The 18,012-nt window shown below is 42.8% G+C and overlaps 1 protein-coding gene across 1 annotated transcript in view; it reads left to right on the top strand.

Annotated features, from left to right (window-relative positions):
• Positions 1–9,318, top strand: part of cecr2 (CECR2 histone acetyl-lysine reader) — a 432,956-nt gene extending 423,638 nt beyond the window's left edge. Inside the window, exons 18-19 of the mRNA XM_078219960.1 lie at positions 56–152; positions 8,223–9,318. Of these exons, the coding sequence (XP_078076086.1) occupies positions 56–152; positions 8,223–8,228 (103 nt within the window). The 3' untranslated portion in view covers positions 8,229–9,318. The remainder of the gene's footprint in view (positions 1–55; positions 153–8,222) is intronic.
• The last annotated feature ends 8,694 nt before the right edge of the window (positions 9,319–18,012 follow it).

Below are 18,012 nucleotides of genomic sequence, written 5' to 3'. Positions count from 1 at the left end.
CTTTGTGTCGGTGTTGTGGAAACATTAAGAGTTCTATGTTGCTTGGTTTTAACAGAATACCTGTGCAGGAGCACCCATATCAGAAATCAGTGTCAGCAACAGAAATGGGTAAGGAGGTTGAGCAGAAGATGCCAACTTCATTTGCTGATCAGGTGAGTAATCGGTCTTCCACAATGTTTGGAAATGTATTTTTATTTATCCATATTTATTTCATTTCAAAAGTATGTATTCATGTGGCGTCTTGACACAGAGAAACATCCCAAGGTAGAATCAAAAAAGAAGTCTATTGCACCAGAGAAGGAATTATTAGGGGAAGGACCAAACATTTGGTCAAATAAGTGGCTTTAGAACAAAGAGAAGTACAGCACAGGAACAGGCCCCTAGGCCCCCCAAGCCTGCGCCGATCATGATGCCTGCCTAAACTAAAACCATATGCTATTATGGAGTCCATATCCTTCCATTCCCATCCTATTCATGTATTTGTCTAGTTGCCCCTTAAATGACGCTATCATAACTGCTCCCACCACCTCCCCGGGCAGCGCGTTCCAGACATTCATCACCCTCTGTATAAAAACTTGCCTTGCTCATCTCTAAACTTTTCCTCACGCACCTTAAACCTATGTCCCCTAATACTTGACTTTTCTACCCTTGGAAAGAGCGCCTGACTATCCACTCTGTCCATGCCGCTCATAATCTTGTAAACCCCTTAACCTTCATCGTTCCAGTGAGAACAAACCGAGTTTATCCAACCTCTCCTCATAGCTAATACTCTCCAGACTAGGCAACATCCTGATAAACCTCTTCTGTACCCTCTCCAAAGCATCCACATCCTTCTGGTAGTGTGGCAATCAGAATTGGACACGATATTGTAAATGAGTGAATTTAGTGAACATCTTAAATGAGGATAGATAGAGAGCAAGTCTTTATGAATGCATTTGATTTTAAGGTTTGGGATAGGGATTCAGATATCAAGCTAATTCCTGTGTTTCTAACTTCAAATGTTAGTTAAAGGTGAAAATAAAGGAATTGTTTAATCATTAAACTGTCTCTAAATATGAATTTGTTTTGGGAATAAAATCATCCTGATCCAATTTGGCTCTGTTCCAACAATAATTTCTAAACCTTTGAAAGGAAAAGACTTGCATTTATATAGAGCTCCAGAGTCGATGAACCGGAGTCCGAGCTGCGGACAACTGCGATGCATCAGGGAGGGCGAGTTACCTGGACACTTTGTTCCGGGAGGCAGTCACACCTCTTAGATTAGACTCTTCAGATTTGACCATGGTCAAAGAGAAGAGGGTGGGACTTCAAGACAGGGAGATATGAGGATCCAGAAGGTAGCAATGAAGGAGCCTCAGCTCTGGCAAATTGCCCAACAATTCAGTATTCTTGCTGCTTGTGTGGACAAGAATAGGGACTTCACAGAGGATGACCAAACTGATCCTAGCAACGTGGTGCAAGGAGGGGCGTTAAAAAGCTGTGTAGTTCAGGTAGGGGACACTATAGTTAGAGGAGGAGGGGATGCTGTTCTCTGCAGCTAAGGAGTATGAGTCCCAAAGGCTGGGTTTGCCAGCCAGGATTAAGGACATCTCCTTGGGGCTGGAGAGGAACTTGGCGTGGGAGAGAAAGGTTCCACTTAGGTACTAATGAAATAGGTAGGGATAAGAAAGAGATACTGATGACGGAATATGAGCAACTAGGGGCTAAATTTAAAAGCAGAAATACAAAGCGCATAGCCTCTGGATTACTACTAATTTGCTTGTTGCTCAGGTAGAATGAAAATAAAATCAGAGGGTTAAATGTGTGGCTCAGAGATTCGTGTGGGAAAAATGGGTTTCAACTGATGGGTACTGGCACCAGTTCTGGGGAACAAGGGAGCTGTACCGGGGGGGGGGCCTTCACTTGAACCGCGTTGGGGCCGTTATCCTGGCAAATTGTATAATTAGGGCTGTAGGGAGGGCTTTAAACTAAATAGCTGGGGTGGGTGTGGGGGGTTGTAATTAGAAATTTAAGACAAAGAACATGATAGTAGTACAGGGTAGCAATATAGATAATGAGAACCAGAGTGTGACAAGGAAGGGACAGCGCATACAGAAATAGCAATGCACCAGCAAGCAAGGACAGAGTCATTGTAGGACAGAGTATAAATCAAGGAATAGCAGGGCTTGTAAGAAAGCAATTATAATCATAAGAGATTCTAATCTTCATGTTGGTTAGACAAATCAAATCAGTCAATGTAGCATGGTGATGAACTCACAGAGTGTATTTGAAAGCGTTTCTAAGAACAGTACATTCTGGAATCAATCAAGGAGCAGGCTATTTTTGACTTGGAAATGTGCAATTGGACAGGATTAATTAATCATCTCCCCATAGTAAAGATAGGGGCCATCGTGACATGACAGAATTTCACATTCAGTTTGAGGGTGAGAAATGTGGATCTAATACTAGTGTCTTAGACACTTAAGAAAATATTTCAAAATGCTCAACAGATACTCAATTGAGGTGGTCTCTGCAAGAAGGATGTACCATCTGTGGCTAACTAAGGAAGTTAACAATGGTATCAAATTGAAAGAACAGGGTTACAGTGCTGAAAAGATTAGTAATAGCTGACAGCATTGGGAACATTTTAAGAAATCAGAAAAGAATGAAAGAATAACCGGAAGAAATTAGCGTATGGGATAATACTCGTAAGATATATAAATCTATGCTTTCTCCTTGACACTGCGTCAGTCAATCAGAGTTGATGAGGCAAATGACCAGCATCCTTCACTCCTGTAGAAAGTTGTTGTGATGGTTTGAAATTTAATGTTCTAGCATTTGTCCTAATGAATGCAATGAAAAATCTTCAACAACATGTCTCTTCAGAAATAAGGAAAATAGTAACAAAATCAAACATTGGCTCATTAAAAGGGTGAGACTAGAGAATTGATCATTGAAAGCAAGGAAATGGCATTGACTTTGAATCATTATCTGTCTTCACAGATACTACTTCCCAAGATTAGTAGAAAATTGAGAGGTAAAAGGGAGGAAGGAAATTAAAACAATCGCAGTCAATAGAGGACAATGCATTAGGACAATTAATGGGACTAAAGGCTGACAGGCCTCCTGGTCTGCACCTTCGAGTCTTTTTTTAAGTGGCTGCAAAGATAGTTGATGCATTGTAATCTTCCAAGATCTCCTAGATTCTGGAAAGGACCCAGTGGATTGGAAAACTGCACATGTAACACCTTTATTCAAGAAAGGAGGGAGAGAGAAAGCAGGAAAGTGTAGGTTAGTCTAATATCTGTCACTGGGGAAATTATGGAACCATTATTACCAAAGTAGCAGTAGGACATTTGGAAAATCATAGTGCAGAGTCAACATGGTTTTGTGAAAAGGAATTCTTTGAGGATGTAACAAACAAGGTGGGTAAAGGTGAATCAATAGATATAGTGTAATTTGATTTCTAAAAGGCATTCAATAACGTGCCACATAAGAGGTTTCTGCACAAGATAAGAGCTTGGATTGTTGGGGGTCATATATTAGCATGGATAGAAGATTGACTAATTAACAGGAAGCACCAGACAGTGTCCTACAACCAGAGGGCTTCTCAATCCATCGAATGGACCGTACAGCGGCCTCAGGCAAGGCTAGGGGAGGTGGGGTCTGCTTCCTAATCAACACCTCATGGTGCATAGACGTAGCAACACTGGCAACTTTCTGCTCCCCAGACCTGGAATACCTGATGCTAAAATGCCACCCTTACTACCTTCCGTGGGAGTTCACCTCCGTTATCCCGATGGCAGTTTACATCCCACCCCATGCGGATGTGAAGATCGCGCTGAACAAAATATACACCACTACGAATAGCCTTGAGACGAAACATCCCAAGCCTTGTTCATCATGGCCGGGGACTTCAATCAGGCCAAGCTCAAGAGCGTACTACCAAGTTACCACCAACATGTCTCCTGCTCCACCAGAGGCCCAAACATCCTGGACCACTGCTATACAAATATCAAACATGCCTACCGCTCTATCGCTCGCCCACACTTTGGCAAATTCGACCACAAGGCTGTGCTCCTGCTCCCAGCTTACAAGCAAAAACTGAAGCAGGAGAATCCATCAAAGAGAGTCATGCAATGTTGGTCTGAGGAATCGGATGATCTTCTATGGGGCTGCTTGGAGTCAGTGGACTGGTCAGTACTTAAAGACTCTGCGACCAGCCTGAACGAGTACGCCACTACGGTAACTGACTTCATTAGTAAGTGTGTAGAAGACTGTGTGCCAAAGAAGCAAATCCGCGTGTTCCCCAACCGGAAACCAGGGATGAACAGGGATATCCGCTGCTTGCTGAAGTCCAGGTTTGAGGTGTTCAAGTCAGGCGACACTGATCTATACAAGAAAGCCAGATACGATCTAAGGAGATCCATCAAAGATGCCAAAAGACAATACCGGGCCAAGCTAGAGTTCCAGGCTAGCCACGCCGACCTCCGCCGACTATGGCAAGGTCTGCAAGACGTAACAGGCTACCAGATGAAGTCATGCAAAATCGCCAGCTCCAACGCACCTCTCTCTGATGAGCTCAATGCATTCTATGCCCGTTTTGAGCAAGAGGTCAACGAGAGCATGCCCTCCACCCTGGAAGCCCTGGATGAACCTGTATCTGGGGTCACCATTGCAGATGTCAGAGCAGCTTTCTTGAAGGTCAACCCATGGAAAGCAACTGGCCCGGATGGAGTACCCGGACGTGCACTCAGATCCTGCGTGGATCAGCTGGCGGAGGTATTCACAGACATCTTTAACCTCTCTTTACAACAATCTGAGATCCCTATCTGCTTCAAGAAGACGACCATCATCCCGGTACCTAAGAAAAACCAAGCAGCATGCCTTAATGACTATCGGCCAGTAACTCTGACATCCATCATTATGAAGTGCTTCGAAAAGTTAGTTATGGCACGAATCATTTCCAGCCTCCCGGACTACCTGGATCCACTACAGTTTGCCTACTGCCGCAACAGGTCCACAGCAGACGCCATTTCCCTGGCCCTGCATTCAACCCTGGAACACCTAGATAACAAGGACACCTACGTCAGACTCCTATTTATTGACTACAACTCAGCCTTCAACACTATTATTCCCACAAAACTCATCTTCAAACTCCGTGGCCTTGGCCTGGGCACCTCCCCCTGTACTGGATCCTGAACTTCCTAACTCACAGACCACAATCAGTCAGGATAGGCAACAACATCTCCTCCACGATCATCCTTAACACCGGTGCCCCACAAGGCTGTGTTCTCAGCCCCCTACTATACTCCTTCTACACCTATTACTGAGCGGCCAAATTCCCCTCCAATTCGATTTTCAAATTTGCTGACGACACCACCATAGTGGGTCGGATCTCAAACAATGACAGATCTCAAGAGACAGAGTACTGGAATGAGATAGAGAATCTGGTGAACTGGTGTGGTAACAATAATCTCTCCCTCAAGGTCAACAAACGAAGGAGATTGTCATCGACTTCAGGAAACGTAAAGGACAACATGCCCCTATTTACATCAATGGGGACGAAGTACAAAGTGTCAAGAACTTCATGTTTTTAGGTGTCCAGATCACCAACAACCTGTCCTGGTCCCCCCCCATGCCTACACTATAGTTAAGAAAGCCCACCAACGCCTCTACTTTCTCAGAAGACGAAGGAAATTTGGCATTTCCGGTACGACTCTCACCAACCTTTACAGATGCACCATAGAAAGCATTCTTTCTGGTTGTATCACAGCTTGGTATGGCTCCTGCTCTGCCCAAGACCGCAAGGAACTCCGAAAGGTTGCAAATGTAGCCCAATCCATCACGCAAACCAGCCTCCCATCCATTGACTCTGTCTACCCTTCCCGATGCCTCGGCAAAGCAGCCAGCATAATTAAGGACCCCATGTACCCCGGACATTCTCTCTTCCACCACCTTCCTTCAGGAAAAAGATACAAACAAACGTCTGAGGTCACGTACCAACCGACTCAAGAACAGCTTCTTCCCTGCTGCTGTCAGACTTTTGAATGGACTTACCTTGCATTAAGTTGATCTTTCTCTACACCCTAGCTATGACTGTAAGACTACATTCTGCACTGTCTCGTTTCCTTCTCTATGAACAGTATGTTTTGTCTGTATAGCGCGCAAGAAACAATACTTTTCACTGTATGCTAATACATGTGACAATAATAAATCAAATCAAAGAGTCAGGATATATGGGTCATTTTCAGGTGGGTGAACTGCAATACGCGCAGTGCAGCTTGCAAAACATCCTCGGTTTTATACTGGTAGCAGGCTGGCCCTATATTCATTGGAGTTTAGAAGAATGATCTTATTGAACCAGCTTGATGGGGAGGGGGCTCTGAAAGTATGTTGATTTTCCCTTCATTGGAGACCAGGGGACACAGTTTACAAATGAGGGCTTTTCCCATTCAAAATAGAGATGATGAGGAATTTCTTCTTAGGGGGTTGTGTTGAGTCTTTGAAATTCTCTTCCTTAGAGAGCAGTGGAGGCTAAGTTAGACAGATTTTCCATCAACAAGGGAGTTGAGGGTTGGGGGTTGGGAGGGGTGGGGGGGGGGGGGGTGCGGCGGGCAGGGGTAGGCAGGAAAGTGGAGTTAAACCACAATCAAATCAACCGTGCTCGTACAGAATGGCAAAGCAGGCTCAAGGGGCCAAATGGGCTTTACCACATCCTCAGGGCATCTCGAAGCACTTTATATGCAATTAATAATCTTTTTGGAAGTGCAGACAGTTATGTATTGCTGTTCTTATTTTCAAGTTGCGCTAACTAAGAAAGAGAGACTAGCATTCATTAGCATCTTTCATGATCGCAGGACGTACAGCTGATGACGTACAGCACTTTTAACGTTTGGGGTCAGTGTTGTAATCGGACTGTTTGGGATAGGCTTCCCATCCAGAGTAAAACGAACTGGGGAAACAAATAACAAATTGTCAAGAAGTAAAGTAAAATGTATTTATTAGTCACGAATAAGGCTTACATTCACACTGCAATGAAGTCACAGTGAAATTCCCCAAGTCGCCACAGTCCGGCGCCTGTTCGGGTCAATGCACCTAATCAGAATGTGGGAGGAAACCGGAGCACCCGGAGGAAACCCAGGGAGAACATGCAGACTCTGCATAGACAGTGACCCAAGCCGGGAATCGAACCTGGGTCCCTGGTGCTGTGAAGCAGCAATGCTAACCACTGCGCTATTGTGCCACCCTTGGTTTAGCAGTTCTTAAATGTAGTGACACATTTCAGCACATGTGCTGGCCCAAAAATAATTGGCCAATTAATATCCAAAAAGGTAATGTGCCATACTTCCATACTTTCCCTCTCTCTATTTCCCCCCCCGCCCCCACATTCCCCTGTCTGTGCCACCCTGACAATAGATCTTTATTAACCGAAGTCTAGTTTATTCTTATTGATGACAGTATTATTGGGAACAGGCTATGTTTTCAAGAAATGGCGTGTCTACACTGGGCCAATATAGTAATCATTTGATCATCAATTTAAACACAAGCTTATACTTTATTGTAATATTCTGTACTGTACAGTTAAAGCTAATGACATCCGTACCACAAAAATGGATAAAGACCCAGTCTTGCCAATAAAGATTTGATGAGATTATGACTTAAGGAAGGGTGAAATTATGCAACAAAAACAGTTTTATGGGAAGGGAGTTATTGCCAATAGGCTTCCAAATTGCAGATTGTATTTTAAAATTAGAAATAAATAAATGTATTGAAAATTATTCATTTGCCCTACTTGAGTTTGCCCTACCTAGTGAGTTTCTATAATGACTGGGGCAAGTTAATTGAATGTTCCTTTCTTCTTTAATAGTTATTTTATTATTTCTGGTAACATGCAATGTAAGTGAAACTATTTGCCCACTAAACAGGCCTTAATCACTTTTAGTAATGTGAATATTTTTGAACTATAACTGCCACCTGGAAGAGCACAGTAGCGAGTCTTCATTTGTATTCACTGCCACAGAAAGTTGAGGCTAAAACATTGTGCGATTTCAAGCAGGAATTAGATATAGCTCTTGGGGCTAAAGAGGACCAAGGGACATGGAGGGATCACGGTATTGATTTTGATGATCAAAATGAATGATGGAGCGGGCTCAAAGGGCCGAATGGCCTGCTCCTGCTTCTATTTTCAATGTTTCTCTGTACTGGTTGAATGATCACTGATGCCCTTTCTTCCCTTACAGAAATAAGCAAGATGGATGATTGCAAGTGGAGCCAAGATCTCAGAGGACATTGTTGTGACAGCATTTCAGTGTTCTAGTTCAATGGGTAGATGCAATTTTTCATTTAAAAAAAAAATAGGTATTACGAGAAAACTCAGGTGTAAAAAATGTACTTTAAATTGTAGCATTTTTATCTGTGTAGGGATTTGGTTAAAACTGGTTTACAAGAATAAATGATGCCTTTTTCTCTAGTAAGTTGAATGTATCTATGAACAGGTAGCAACTAAGTAAGCAATATCTTCTGGATATAGCACTGCAGTAAGATACCCAAGCATCCTTTTAACAAACTGAGAATCATTTTTGGAAGGTTTCTGTGGAAATCCATTCTTGTTACCAATCCATAACAGCCACCGTTTTTTGTGATGCAGTAGTTTAGTTGCGAGTTTTAGTTTCTATTTTGTATGTTTTTTCTCCTGGTTTATTCTATAATGTTACAGTTGTTACACTAAATTGTTGACATGAAAATCATTCTGCACTGATGCACAGAATGTTTGTTCTACGTTTCTTTGTTTAATATTGTCTTTTTTTTTTGTAACATTTGATGTGTTCTCTGCTGCTGATATTGTACTATTTAATCGCCAGTCTCAGGTTTGCTTGCGGTGACTAGACATGAATACTAAATCCCAGTAAGAAACCCCGAGACAACACTAAAATAAACTTTATTTTATTTAAATATTTGATACAGGTTCACCAGCAAAACATTAGTTCCTGTACTGTATAAATCAACTGAGGTAAAAGGTAGGGTAGACTAAAGGTCTTTTATTGCTGTTGGATGCAATCAGTAACTCTTTGGTATTGCAACCTCAAAAACACAACATGATGGTTATGTGTGTAAAAGGTTTTCAAAAAAATAACCAGTTGGATACTGGAATAAGTCAGTTGATTTTTTTGTGGGTAATCCCCCCATCCCACCTCAATCAGCCATTTCCATTTTCCTTCCATCTCTCACATGGGCAAACTAATTTATCACAAAGAAATTAAGATGCGGCGTGTTAAGGTACATTTTGTCGCTGTCCCCTCTACCGCCCTCTTGTGTCCTTATAAATCAGGATGTGGAGATGCCGGCGTTGGACTGGGGTAAACACAGTAAGAAGTTTAACAACACCAGGTTAAAGTCCAACAGGTTTATTTGGTAGCAAAAGCTACCAAATAAACCTGTTGGACTTTAACCTGGTGTTGTTAAACTTCTTATAAATCAGTGCAGCTGGTGATGACTAAACCACACCAGTCAAAGGGTGTTGGCATTTGGTCCTCTGAGGTGACGAGAAGCTGCCCATTTGACAAGATGCGGTGTGGTTCACGTTTTTTAAAACAAACCCAGAAGTTTTCCCTCTGAAAGAAAATCTGCTGTCAAGAGTTCCCAAGCCTGAAGTGTGACTCGCAATGAGTCAGCTGGATGAAATTCATTGGAGCAGAGAGAGAGAGGGGACAGCTTTGGCTAGCTTGAAAATCCCTGGGTTAGAAAGGGGGGGGGAAAGCAGCAAGGGTTCCCAGTCCGGATCATGATTGGTCAGCTCCTTGTTGGAAAGCACATGTCTTGTGTGGAATTGATGCGGGGCGGGCTTGGGCCAGGTCGCGATGCCGCTGTCATTTAAACGTTTGCTGACATGTGATGTTTACACAATTAAAATTTTCCATTTTTGAGTTACCAGAGGATTGCCAGCAGCACCTATGAATCAGTACCGCTCTGTCAGAGAGTCCATGCAGACTCGATGGGCTGAATGGCCTGCTTCTGCACTGTAGCGATTCTATGATTCTATGAAATATGGAATTTAATTAATGGCTTTCACATCCTTGCAATGTCTCAAAGTGTTTCATAGCCTTTTTCCCATATAAAATTTAGTTGCTGTTGTTTTGTGAATTTGAACACAGCAAGGTCCCATTCACATCAATGGGATAAATGACCCGTTTTTGTGATTACCGATGAATGTTGGCCGAGACACTGGGGAAAAGTGCTCCTCTTTAAACAGTAGCATGGGATCATTTGCATCCACTCAATCCAGGTAGACAGGGTCTCAGTTTAACATCTCATTCAAAAGAGAGCACCTCCAACAGAGCAGCACCCCCTCGATACTGCACAGGATCATCAGCCGAGGTTACCTGCCCAAGTCCTGCAGTGGGCCTTGAACCTACAACCTTCTGACTTAAACGTTAGTGTGCTATCACTGAGCCATGCTGGCACTAGTGTCAGCACCTTTGGGAGAGCGGCAGAAACATTGAGAGCAATGAAAGTGCATTGGGCCCTGTTTCTCCATTTCTGACTTTCTTTGAAGCTACTTGAATTGCTCCCAGGAACTCTGGAAAACCTATGCAGCAATAACACCACTTATTCCTTTAATTAAAGTCTTGCTGTAGCATTTGATGTTCCCATTATATAAAAGGGTATTTGTCTTGTCTGGAGGCAGCTAACATTACAGCCACTTCAAACACTCCAACAATTTGATGATCTCTGATCAGACCATGCGGTTTTTTAGCCATTTTTTAATTATATAAAAGACAATAACATACCTCAGACTGTCAGTCCTGCAGTCTTCCACCAAGTCTGCACTAGCTACAGCCAGTATTTTACTCTATTCCGAGGCACTAGATGCTGGGAAACATAAAACCTATTTATTTGTACTTTATATTTTGTATATGTTGAAATTTTTTAATGAAATGCAATGTCAAGTCACTTTGGTTACAGTTGTGACACATACCTCAGTTGTTCTCTACTAGGGCCCTTGTGTAAGAAAACATTTTTATTGTTGCTTAACTGACATAGATTATTTTCCATATGAATTTACTATTTTCTATATTGTACATACTTAGAATAAATGTTTGAAAATCTCAGTCTAGTAGAATCTATCTGTTCTGCAAAACTTCGTTTGAATCAACAATTCAATCATGACTGTAAAATGGAAATCTTTCAGTATTGTGAATATAAGTACAGTTCTGGCATTCTTAAAACTAAGGTACGGAACACTTAATTTATACTCCATTTTGTAAAATAATAGAACACTAAGGATGTGAAAGGCTATTCGGTCTGGCAAGAGGATCCCATTATTTTTAAATGTAGAAACATCAGCATATATTATCCTCTTCCGATTGAGCCCTCTATCCCACTTCATGTTGACACCTCTGTTCACCCAGGCCCCATGCCTGTATGCCTCCCATTACAGATTGACATCTCTATCTGCCCTCTATCTCGCTTTCCCCACCCCGCTCCCCCACCCTTTGAAGGTTTGATGCCTCTATACCCCACCACAGGCCAGCTTCCTTCCTTTCCCCACCCCCACCACCTGACAGGTTGATGCCTTTCTTCCCCTCACTCTCTCGTCCTCTCGCCCTCTCTCTGTCGCTCTCTCTCTCTGTCGCTCTCTCTCTGTCGCTCTCTCTCTGTCGCTCTCTCTCTGTCGCTCTCTCTCTGTCGCTCTCTCTCTGTCGCTCTCTCCCTCTCGCTCTCTCCCTCTCGCTCTCTCCCTCTCGCTCTCTCGCTCTCTCCCTCTCTCCCTCTCGCTCTCTCCCTCTCGCTCTCTCCCTCTCGCTCTCTCCCTCTCGCTCTCTCGCTCGCTGCCTCTCGCTCGCTGCCTCTCGCTCGCTGCCTCTCGCTCGCTGCCTCTCGCTCGCTGCCTCTCGCTCGCTGCCTCTCGCTCGCTCCCTCTCGCTCGCTCCCTCTCGCTCGCTCCCGCTCGCTCGCTCTCCCTCGCTCGCTCGCTCTCCCTCGCTTGCTCGCTCTCCATCGCTCGCTTTCTCTCTCTCGCTTTCTCTCTCTCGCTTTCTCTCTCTCGCTTTCTCTCTCTCGCTTTCTCTCCCTCGCTTTCTCTCCCTCGCTTTCTCTCTCTCGCTTTCTCTCTCTCGCTTTCTCTCTCTCGCTTTCTCTCTCTCTCTCTCTCTCTCCCTCGCTCTGGCCCTCGCTCTCGCTCTCCATTGTGTTTCAGCCTATGAGTGTGCATATGTTGAAAGGAGATATGTCTAAACATAAATAGCACTGAATTATAGTAAAAACATGACAGATACAATGTTGCCAAATAGACAAAATCAGAAACATTAATTCTCTAATATTGCAATAGAATTATGCTGTGCTATCCAGTGGCGGGGTACAAAGTCATACCCATTGTTCTACAAACACAGTTCATCCGCTGTACTATTGGAACAGAGATACTGATTAGAGTTAAAATGCACTGCTCCATGGAATGGGAAAATTCAAGACTTGCAGATCAATTGACAGCAGATTGAAAGAATGACGTTGGCAGAGGCAATAAAGCAGTCACTACCATATATATTTCAGTGTGTGGGATACAGTATGTAAAGGGTGGCACAGTGGTTAGCACTGCTGCCTCACAACACCAGGGACCCAGGTTCGATTCCTGGCTTGGGTCACTGTCAGTGTGGAGTTTGCATGTTCTCCTTGTGTCTGCATGAGTTTCTTCCGGTGCTCCGGTTTCCTCCCACAGTCCAAAGATGTGCAGGATAGGTGAGAATTGGCCATACTAAATTCTCCCTCAGTGTACCCGAACAGGCGGTGGAGTGTGGCAACTAGGGGATTTTCACAGTAACTTCATTGCAGTGTTAATGTAAGCCTACCTGTGACTAATAAATAAACTTTTTTTAAAAAGCAAGGAAAAACTGAGTGTTTTAAAATGGCAAAAGCTTAGCACCTATCGAATCTATTTCCAATGACGGTTGCTCGAGTTATCATTGTTTCGCTACGATAGAGGTCCGTAGCTCTCTATCACTGGACCTATTCCATGTTGCAGATAATGAATGATCTGTGAACCCGAAGGTAATACCAGCCGAGTGGAACATTTTGTGATGACTCAGATTTCCACTGCACATTAGGAGCCAGTTATTATGTGTGTTTTTCCCCATGGTGAACACCTGATCTCAGCCAGGCAATGCTGATGTGAGTTACTTCCCCAGAAGGAAGAATGGGAAATTATGTTTAAGGAAAACTCTCTACCATTTTGTTTCGTATCCAAAGTTGCTGTTGTGGAAAGTCTCCGTGTGTTGACATTTGATGGGAACAACATCTGGTTCAGATATGATTCCCTATTCCACCCCGCACGCCCCCCCCCCTCCCCCCACACCCCCCATTCACACCAAATGAATTGCCACCTAAAGTCACTTTCTAGTTTCACATGTGGAGGAGGAGCGATGGGGTAAGATATTGAAGTGAAATTTCCACTTGTACATCTGTACCCCAGTAAAGGGGGGAGTAAATAAATGGCTCTCTCCGAAGCCCAACGTTGAAATGCACGAGGAATATTGGAGGAGGACACGCCCGCTTTTTTTTTACAGCACTAGCTGCCATAAAGCAGGTAGGTTCAACAATCCCACTGAGAGCGACAGACCCCAGAGGAAGTAAGTGGAAAGGATTGGTTGGGGGAGGGGGTGATGGTGGGTTGTCGGACCTCAAGGGTGGGGGGTTGTGGGCAAGATGGAGAGGGGGAGATCAAACCTCGGGAGAATGATGGGAGGTGGACCTCGTTGGAAAGGAGGGGAGTTCAAGTTGAGTGGAGAGGGGCTGTTTAAGGAGTACCCTGTAGGTTGGGGGTGGGGGGGAGACCAGGGGTTGGGGGTTACCGGGGGGTGGGGGGGTGGTTTTGCATGTGGTCTGGGGTGTCCCCTGGGAGGTTGGAGTGTGGGGAGAGTCCCACATGTGGGAGGGGGGGGATCAGTCTGGGTTTTTACAATCATTTACCAAGAAATTGGAAGATGAGTAACTTGGTGCAGCTGTGTCGCAACCATCTGAAGTCTGTAATGGATATTGAATGGTTCCCAACGCAGAGCAATTGTCCAGAGGACGTTTGAACATCTGGAATTGTGCAAATGCTTACCTGTGAAATATTCCCCATTGCATCTGAAATCCAAACACACACCATCTATTAATTATTCCTACTTTTTGTCTTCCTAGTTCTTTTTCTCTAGTGATTGTTTTCATTTCCTTCTTCCCTTCTAATTTTCTACATATCTTGGGAAGCTTCTAGTATTTTCTGCTGTGAAGACGGATACAAAATGTTCAAAGCCTTTGCTATTTTCTTGTTTCCCATTATCAATTCCCCATCTCGCCCTTTAAGGGCCTAATATTCGATTGAGCTAATATTTTCCTTTTTAGACTGGTAGATGTTTATACTTGCATTTTGTGCTAGTTTTCTCTTATTTCTCATGGGTGGTCACTCCACCTGATGAAGGAGCAGCGCTCCGAAAGCTCGTGATACCAAATAAACCTGTTGGACTTTAACCTGGTGTTGTGAGACTTCTTACTGAACAATTTATACTGCAGGAGAAAAGGATTCTGATTGTTTTGCAAGTCAGCCCTATTTACAAGATTGTTGATAAGGCCAAAGTTATAGTGCACGAGTTATTCAAATCACAATATGTGCGTTGAGCGGTGAAGGGATAGACAGTACTGAAGAGTCCATTAGCGAATTTGTCGTTGAGGGAAAAAAAGTGAGTTAGACTGCTCCACTCAAAATTGAATTTGAGTGTGAGGCAGTCTGTATTAAGGAAATCCTTACATGCGGCTGTAGATTTAAAGGTTGCAAACATCATCTGTGTAATAAAAATAGGCACATTTCCACTCCATCTGACGAAGAAGCAGCGCTCCGAAAGCTTATGGTATTTGCTACCAAATAAACCTGTTGGACTTTAACCTGGTGTTGTGAGACTTCTAACTGTAATAAAAATATGCACAGGATAGGAGGTGAGGTCACTTTCCATGGAAAACTCATTTCTCATGGAAACTGACAAAATGTTAGCACTGGGACTAAAGGGGATTCGGCAGTATAAATAGTCACAACTGTTTGAAATTTGGCATTCTTCTGCTTGTCCTGATGAATTTAAAACAAAAAGCACATCTACAAATTGAGGACAGGAGCACATCACTAGGGCCTGCTCCAGCATTCAATAAGATCATGGCTGAGCTGATTGTCACCTCAACTCCACATTCCCACCTATCTCTGATAATCTTTCATCCCCTTGCTTATCAGGAATCTATCTATTTCTGAATTATAAATATTCATAGCATCAGCAACGTCTCTCTTTTCAGTAATATTCATGTTCAGCACTACCAAGCAATTGTTTGTACTCGGATTTCTCCCTTTTCTAAAAAAAATTCCCAATCCTCACAGCCACCATGAATCTTTGCCGAATTGTACATCTTTTCTTTCAATTTGATATCATCCTTAACTTCCTTAGTTAGCCAAGGATGGTGCATGCTTATCATAGAATCTTTCTTCCTCAATCGAATATATCTTTGTTGAGTCTTAGGAATTGTCTGCCACTGTTTTTCTACTATGGTTATTGCATTCCTTTCTTAGAGGCCTCCATTATTTCTTAATTTATACTCTGCCCTACCAATGTAGTTACTGTCAGGGGCCTATAAATGACTCCCCCCAGTGACTTTCCTTTGCTATGACTTTTCACGCAAACTGATTCTATACTTCGATCCTCCGAACCAAGATCATTTCTCAGTTCTGGACTGATCTCATTCTCTATTAATAGAGATACTCTGCCACCTTTTCCTGTCCTTCCATTATGGCAGATATCCCTGAATATTCAGCTCCCAACCATGGTCGCTTTGCAGCCAAATCTCTGCAACATAAAAGCAAAATACTGTGGATGTTGGAATCTGAAACAAAGACAGAAAATGCTGGAAAATCTCAGCAGGTCTGACAGCATCTGTGGGGAGAGAATAGAGCCAGAGAATAGATTCCACGTGTCTCTATAACGTCTACCATACACTCATTTTTTTCTATTTGTGTTACTAATTCATCCCTCTTGTTATGAATACTGCATGCAGTCAGATAAAAGCTTCTAATTCTGTTATTTTACCATTTCCCTTTAGCCTGACCTTATTTGCTAATGCACTGTTATCTTTGTGCAGTCGTGGGGAAATCTAATGCGGCCTATAATTTAGAGAGGATACTTGCTGAATTGAGGATTGCCTAGAGAAACAAAGAAACATTAATGTACATCTATTGTCAATTTCCAGTCATTTTTCAGCCCTGTAACTATAACCTTTCCCAGCACTCCTGAGTTTTGGGACAGTTTTGTGTCCAAATGCGGAGATGTTTATTTTGCTTCTCTCATTGCATACCTGTTTGTATTTTAAATCAGCCTAACTGGTCTTAGTTTTAACACGTCCAAGTTAAGCCTCGCTCTGCAAGGGGTCTCAGGTTTCAGCACCAAGATATGTATTCCTATTATGCTATCTAGCCATGTCTGTGAAGTCCCTATCCACAGTAAGAAGTCTCACAACTCCAGGTTAAAGTCCAACAGGTTTATTTGGTAGCATAAGCCACAAGCTTTCGGAGTAATGCCCCTTCATCAGGTGAGTGGGAGTTGTGTTCACAAACAGGGCATATATTGAGGCAATCCAGTCCCTATCCAGTCAGGGAGCATGGCTCCCTTCCTGAAATCCACCACAACTGTTACCTGTATCGCTACCCTGTACTATTGCATTGTCCTTTCTTTTAACTCCTCACTCACAAATATTTAAAGTTCCCTCTGCAGCCCTAGTTATACAATTCACTAGGACACTGGTCACAGTGTGGTTCGGGTGCATTAACCCAATAACTCAAGTCATCCCCAGGTTATGTTTTAAGGAAAATTTTATAAAATAATTTATTTTGATAAGATCATCTATATTAGATTTGTTCTATGGATGACTGTAACTTTCTATGTTTAGTGCAGAATCAAACCATTGAGATATGAATTTTCTGTTTCCACCACAGATTCTATTTGAGGTTAACACATAACACTTGCATTTGTGGAGAAATTTCTTATGTCAAAATGCTTCACACAATAGATTCATTTTATAAGGCTGTACCTGTTAGATAAGCAGAGTTGGCAGCTATTATTCATACAGAGTGTGCCACAAGTGCAAACTGTAAATCTGAGAGTATATATTTTAAGTTCTTCATCTCACTGCGATGTATCAAAATCTAACAATCTTATGAATTGTGGGGCACAATTATTCTGTGGTAACCAGACCATAATAAGTTTTGAAACATTGAAACCAGCTACAGTTATGTAATGAAAAAGATAGTTTCATAAAAGAAATTGGATTTTATGGCATTTTGTGGGAAATGGTTGAAGTACAAGGCTGTAATCTATTGCACGGTTCGGATCAAGTAAGTAACAAAAGTTACGATGTAATTTGAGTCTCAAATAATTGGAAGCAGATTGCTCTTGAACCAAATTTCACTCAAAATTACCAAAATGCACATAGGCTTTTACCACCTGTCTCCTTATGGCTTGAACCCCGATACAAGGAGCCCTGTCACAAAATGTAACATTATGGATAGTGATCCGATCATCGGCAATTTGCCAGCTAAATTTCTGGATAAAAGTTCCTTGATTAAAGTTGGTTGGATCTTCCATAGGCTCAATGGATAACTATTCCGTACCATACCCAGCCACTCTACAAATCAGGACTTATTCCAGATTGAGTGCTGTGGTTTAACTAGCGTATTTAGTACTCTGAACATCAAGCTTCACCCATCCGAAGTGCACATCAGGGACTTGGGCACAATCCAACTTCCAAGCTTCATTGTCTTAAGTTTGTCTATGCAAAGTGGTCACTTGATTGAGATACTGGAGGCTCTGGGTGCATATGGAGCTGTTCTCCAGCGTATCTTACTGCTTAGAGAGGTTGGATGAGGAGAAAGGAAAATATTTGTTTTACCTCATAATTTTGCTAATTAGGACTTTAATACCCTGAAATTATCCATGGTGATGATTAGCATATGAATGCCTCAAGCGTCAGTAT

Source organism: Mustelus asterias, chromosome 9 (assembly GCF_964213995.1).
Source record: "Mustelus asterias chromosome 9, sMusAst1.hap1.1, whole genome shotgun sequence".
Lineage (NCBI taxonomy): Eukaryota > Metazoa > Chordata > Chondrichthyes > Carcharhiniformes > Triakidae > Mustelus > Mustelus asterias.
The sequence above is the reverse complement of the archived record's forward strand: the minus strand, read 5'-3'. Positions and strand labels throughout refer to the sequence as shown.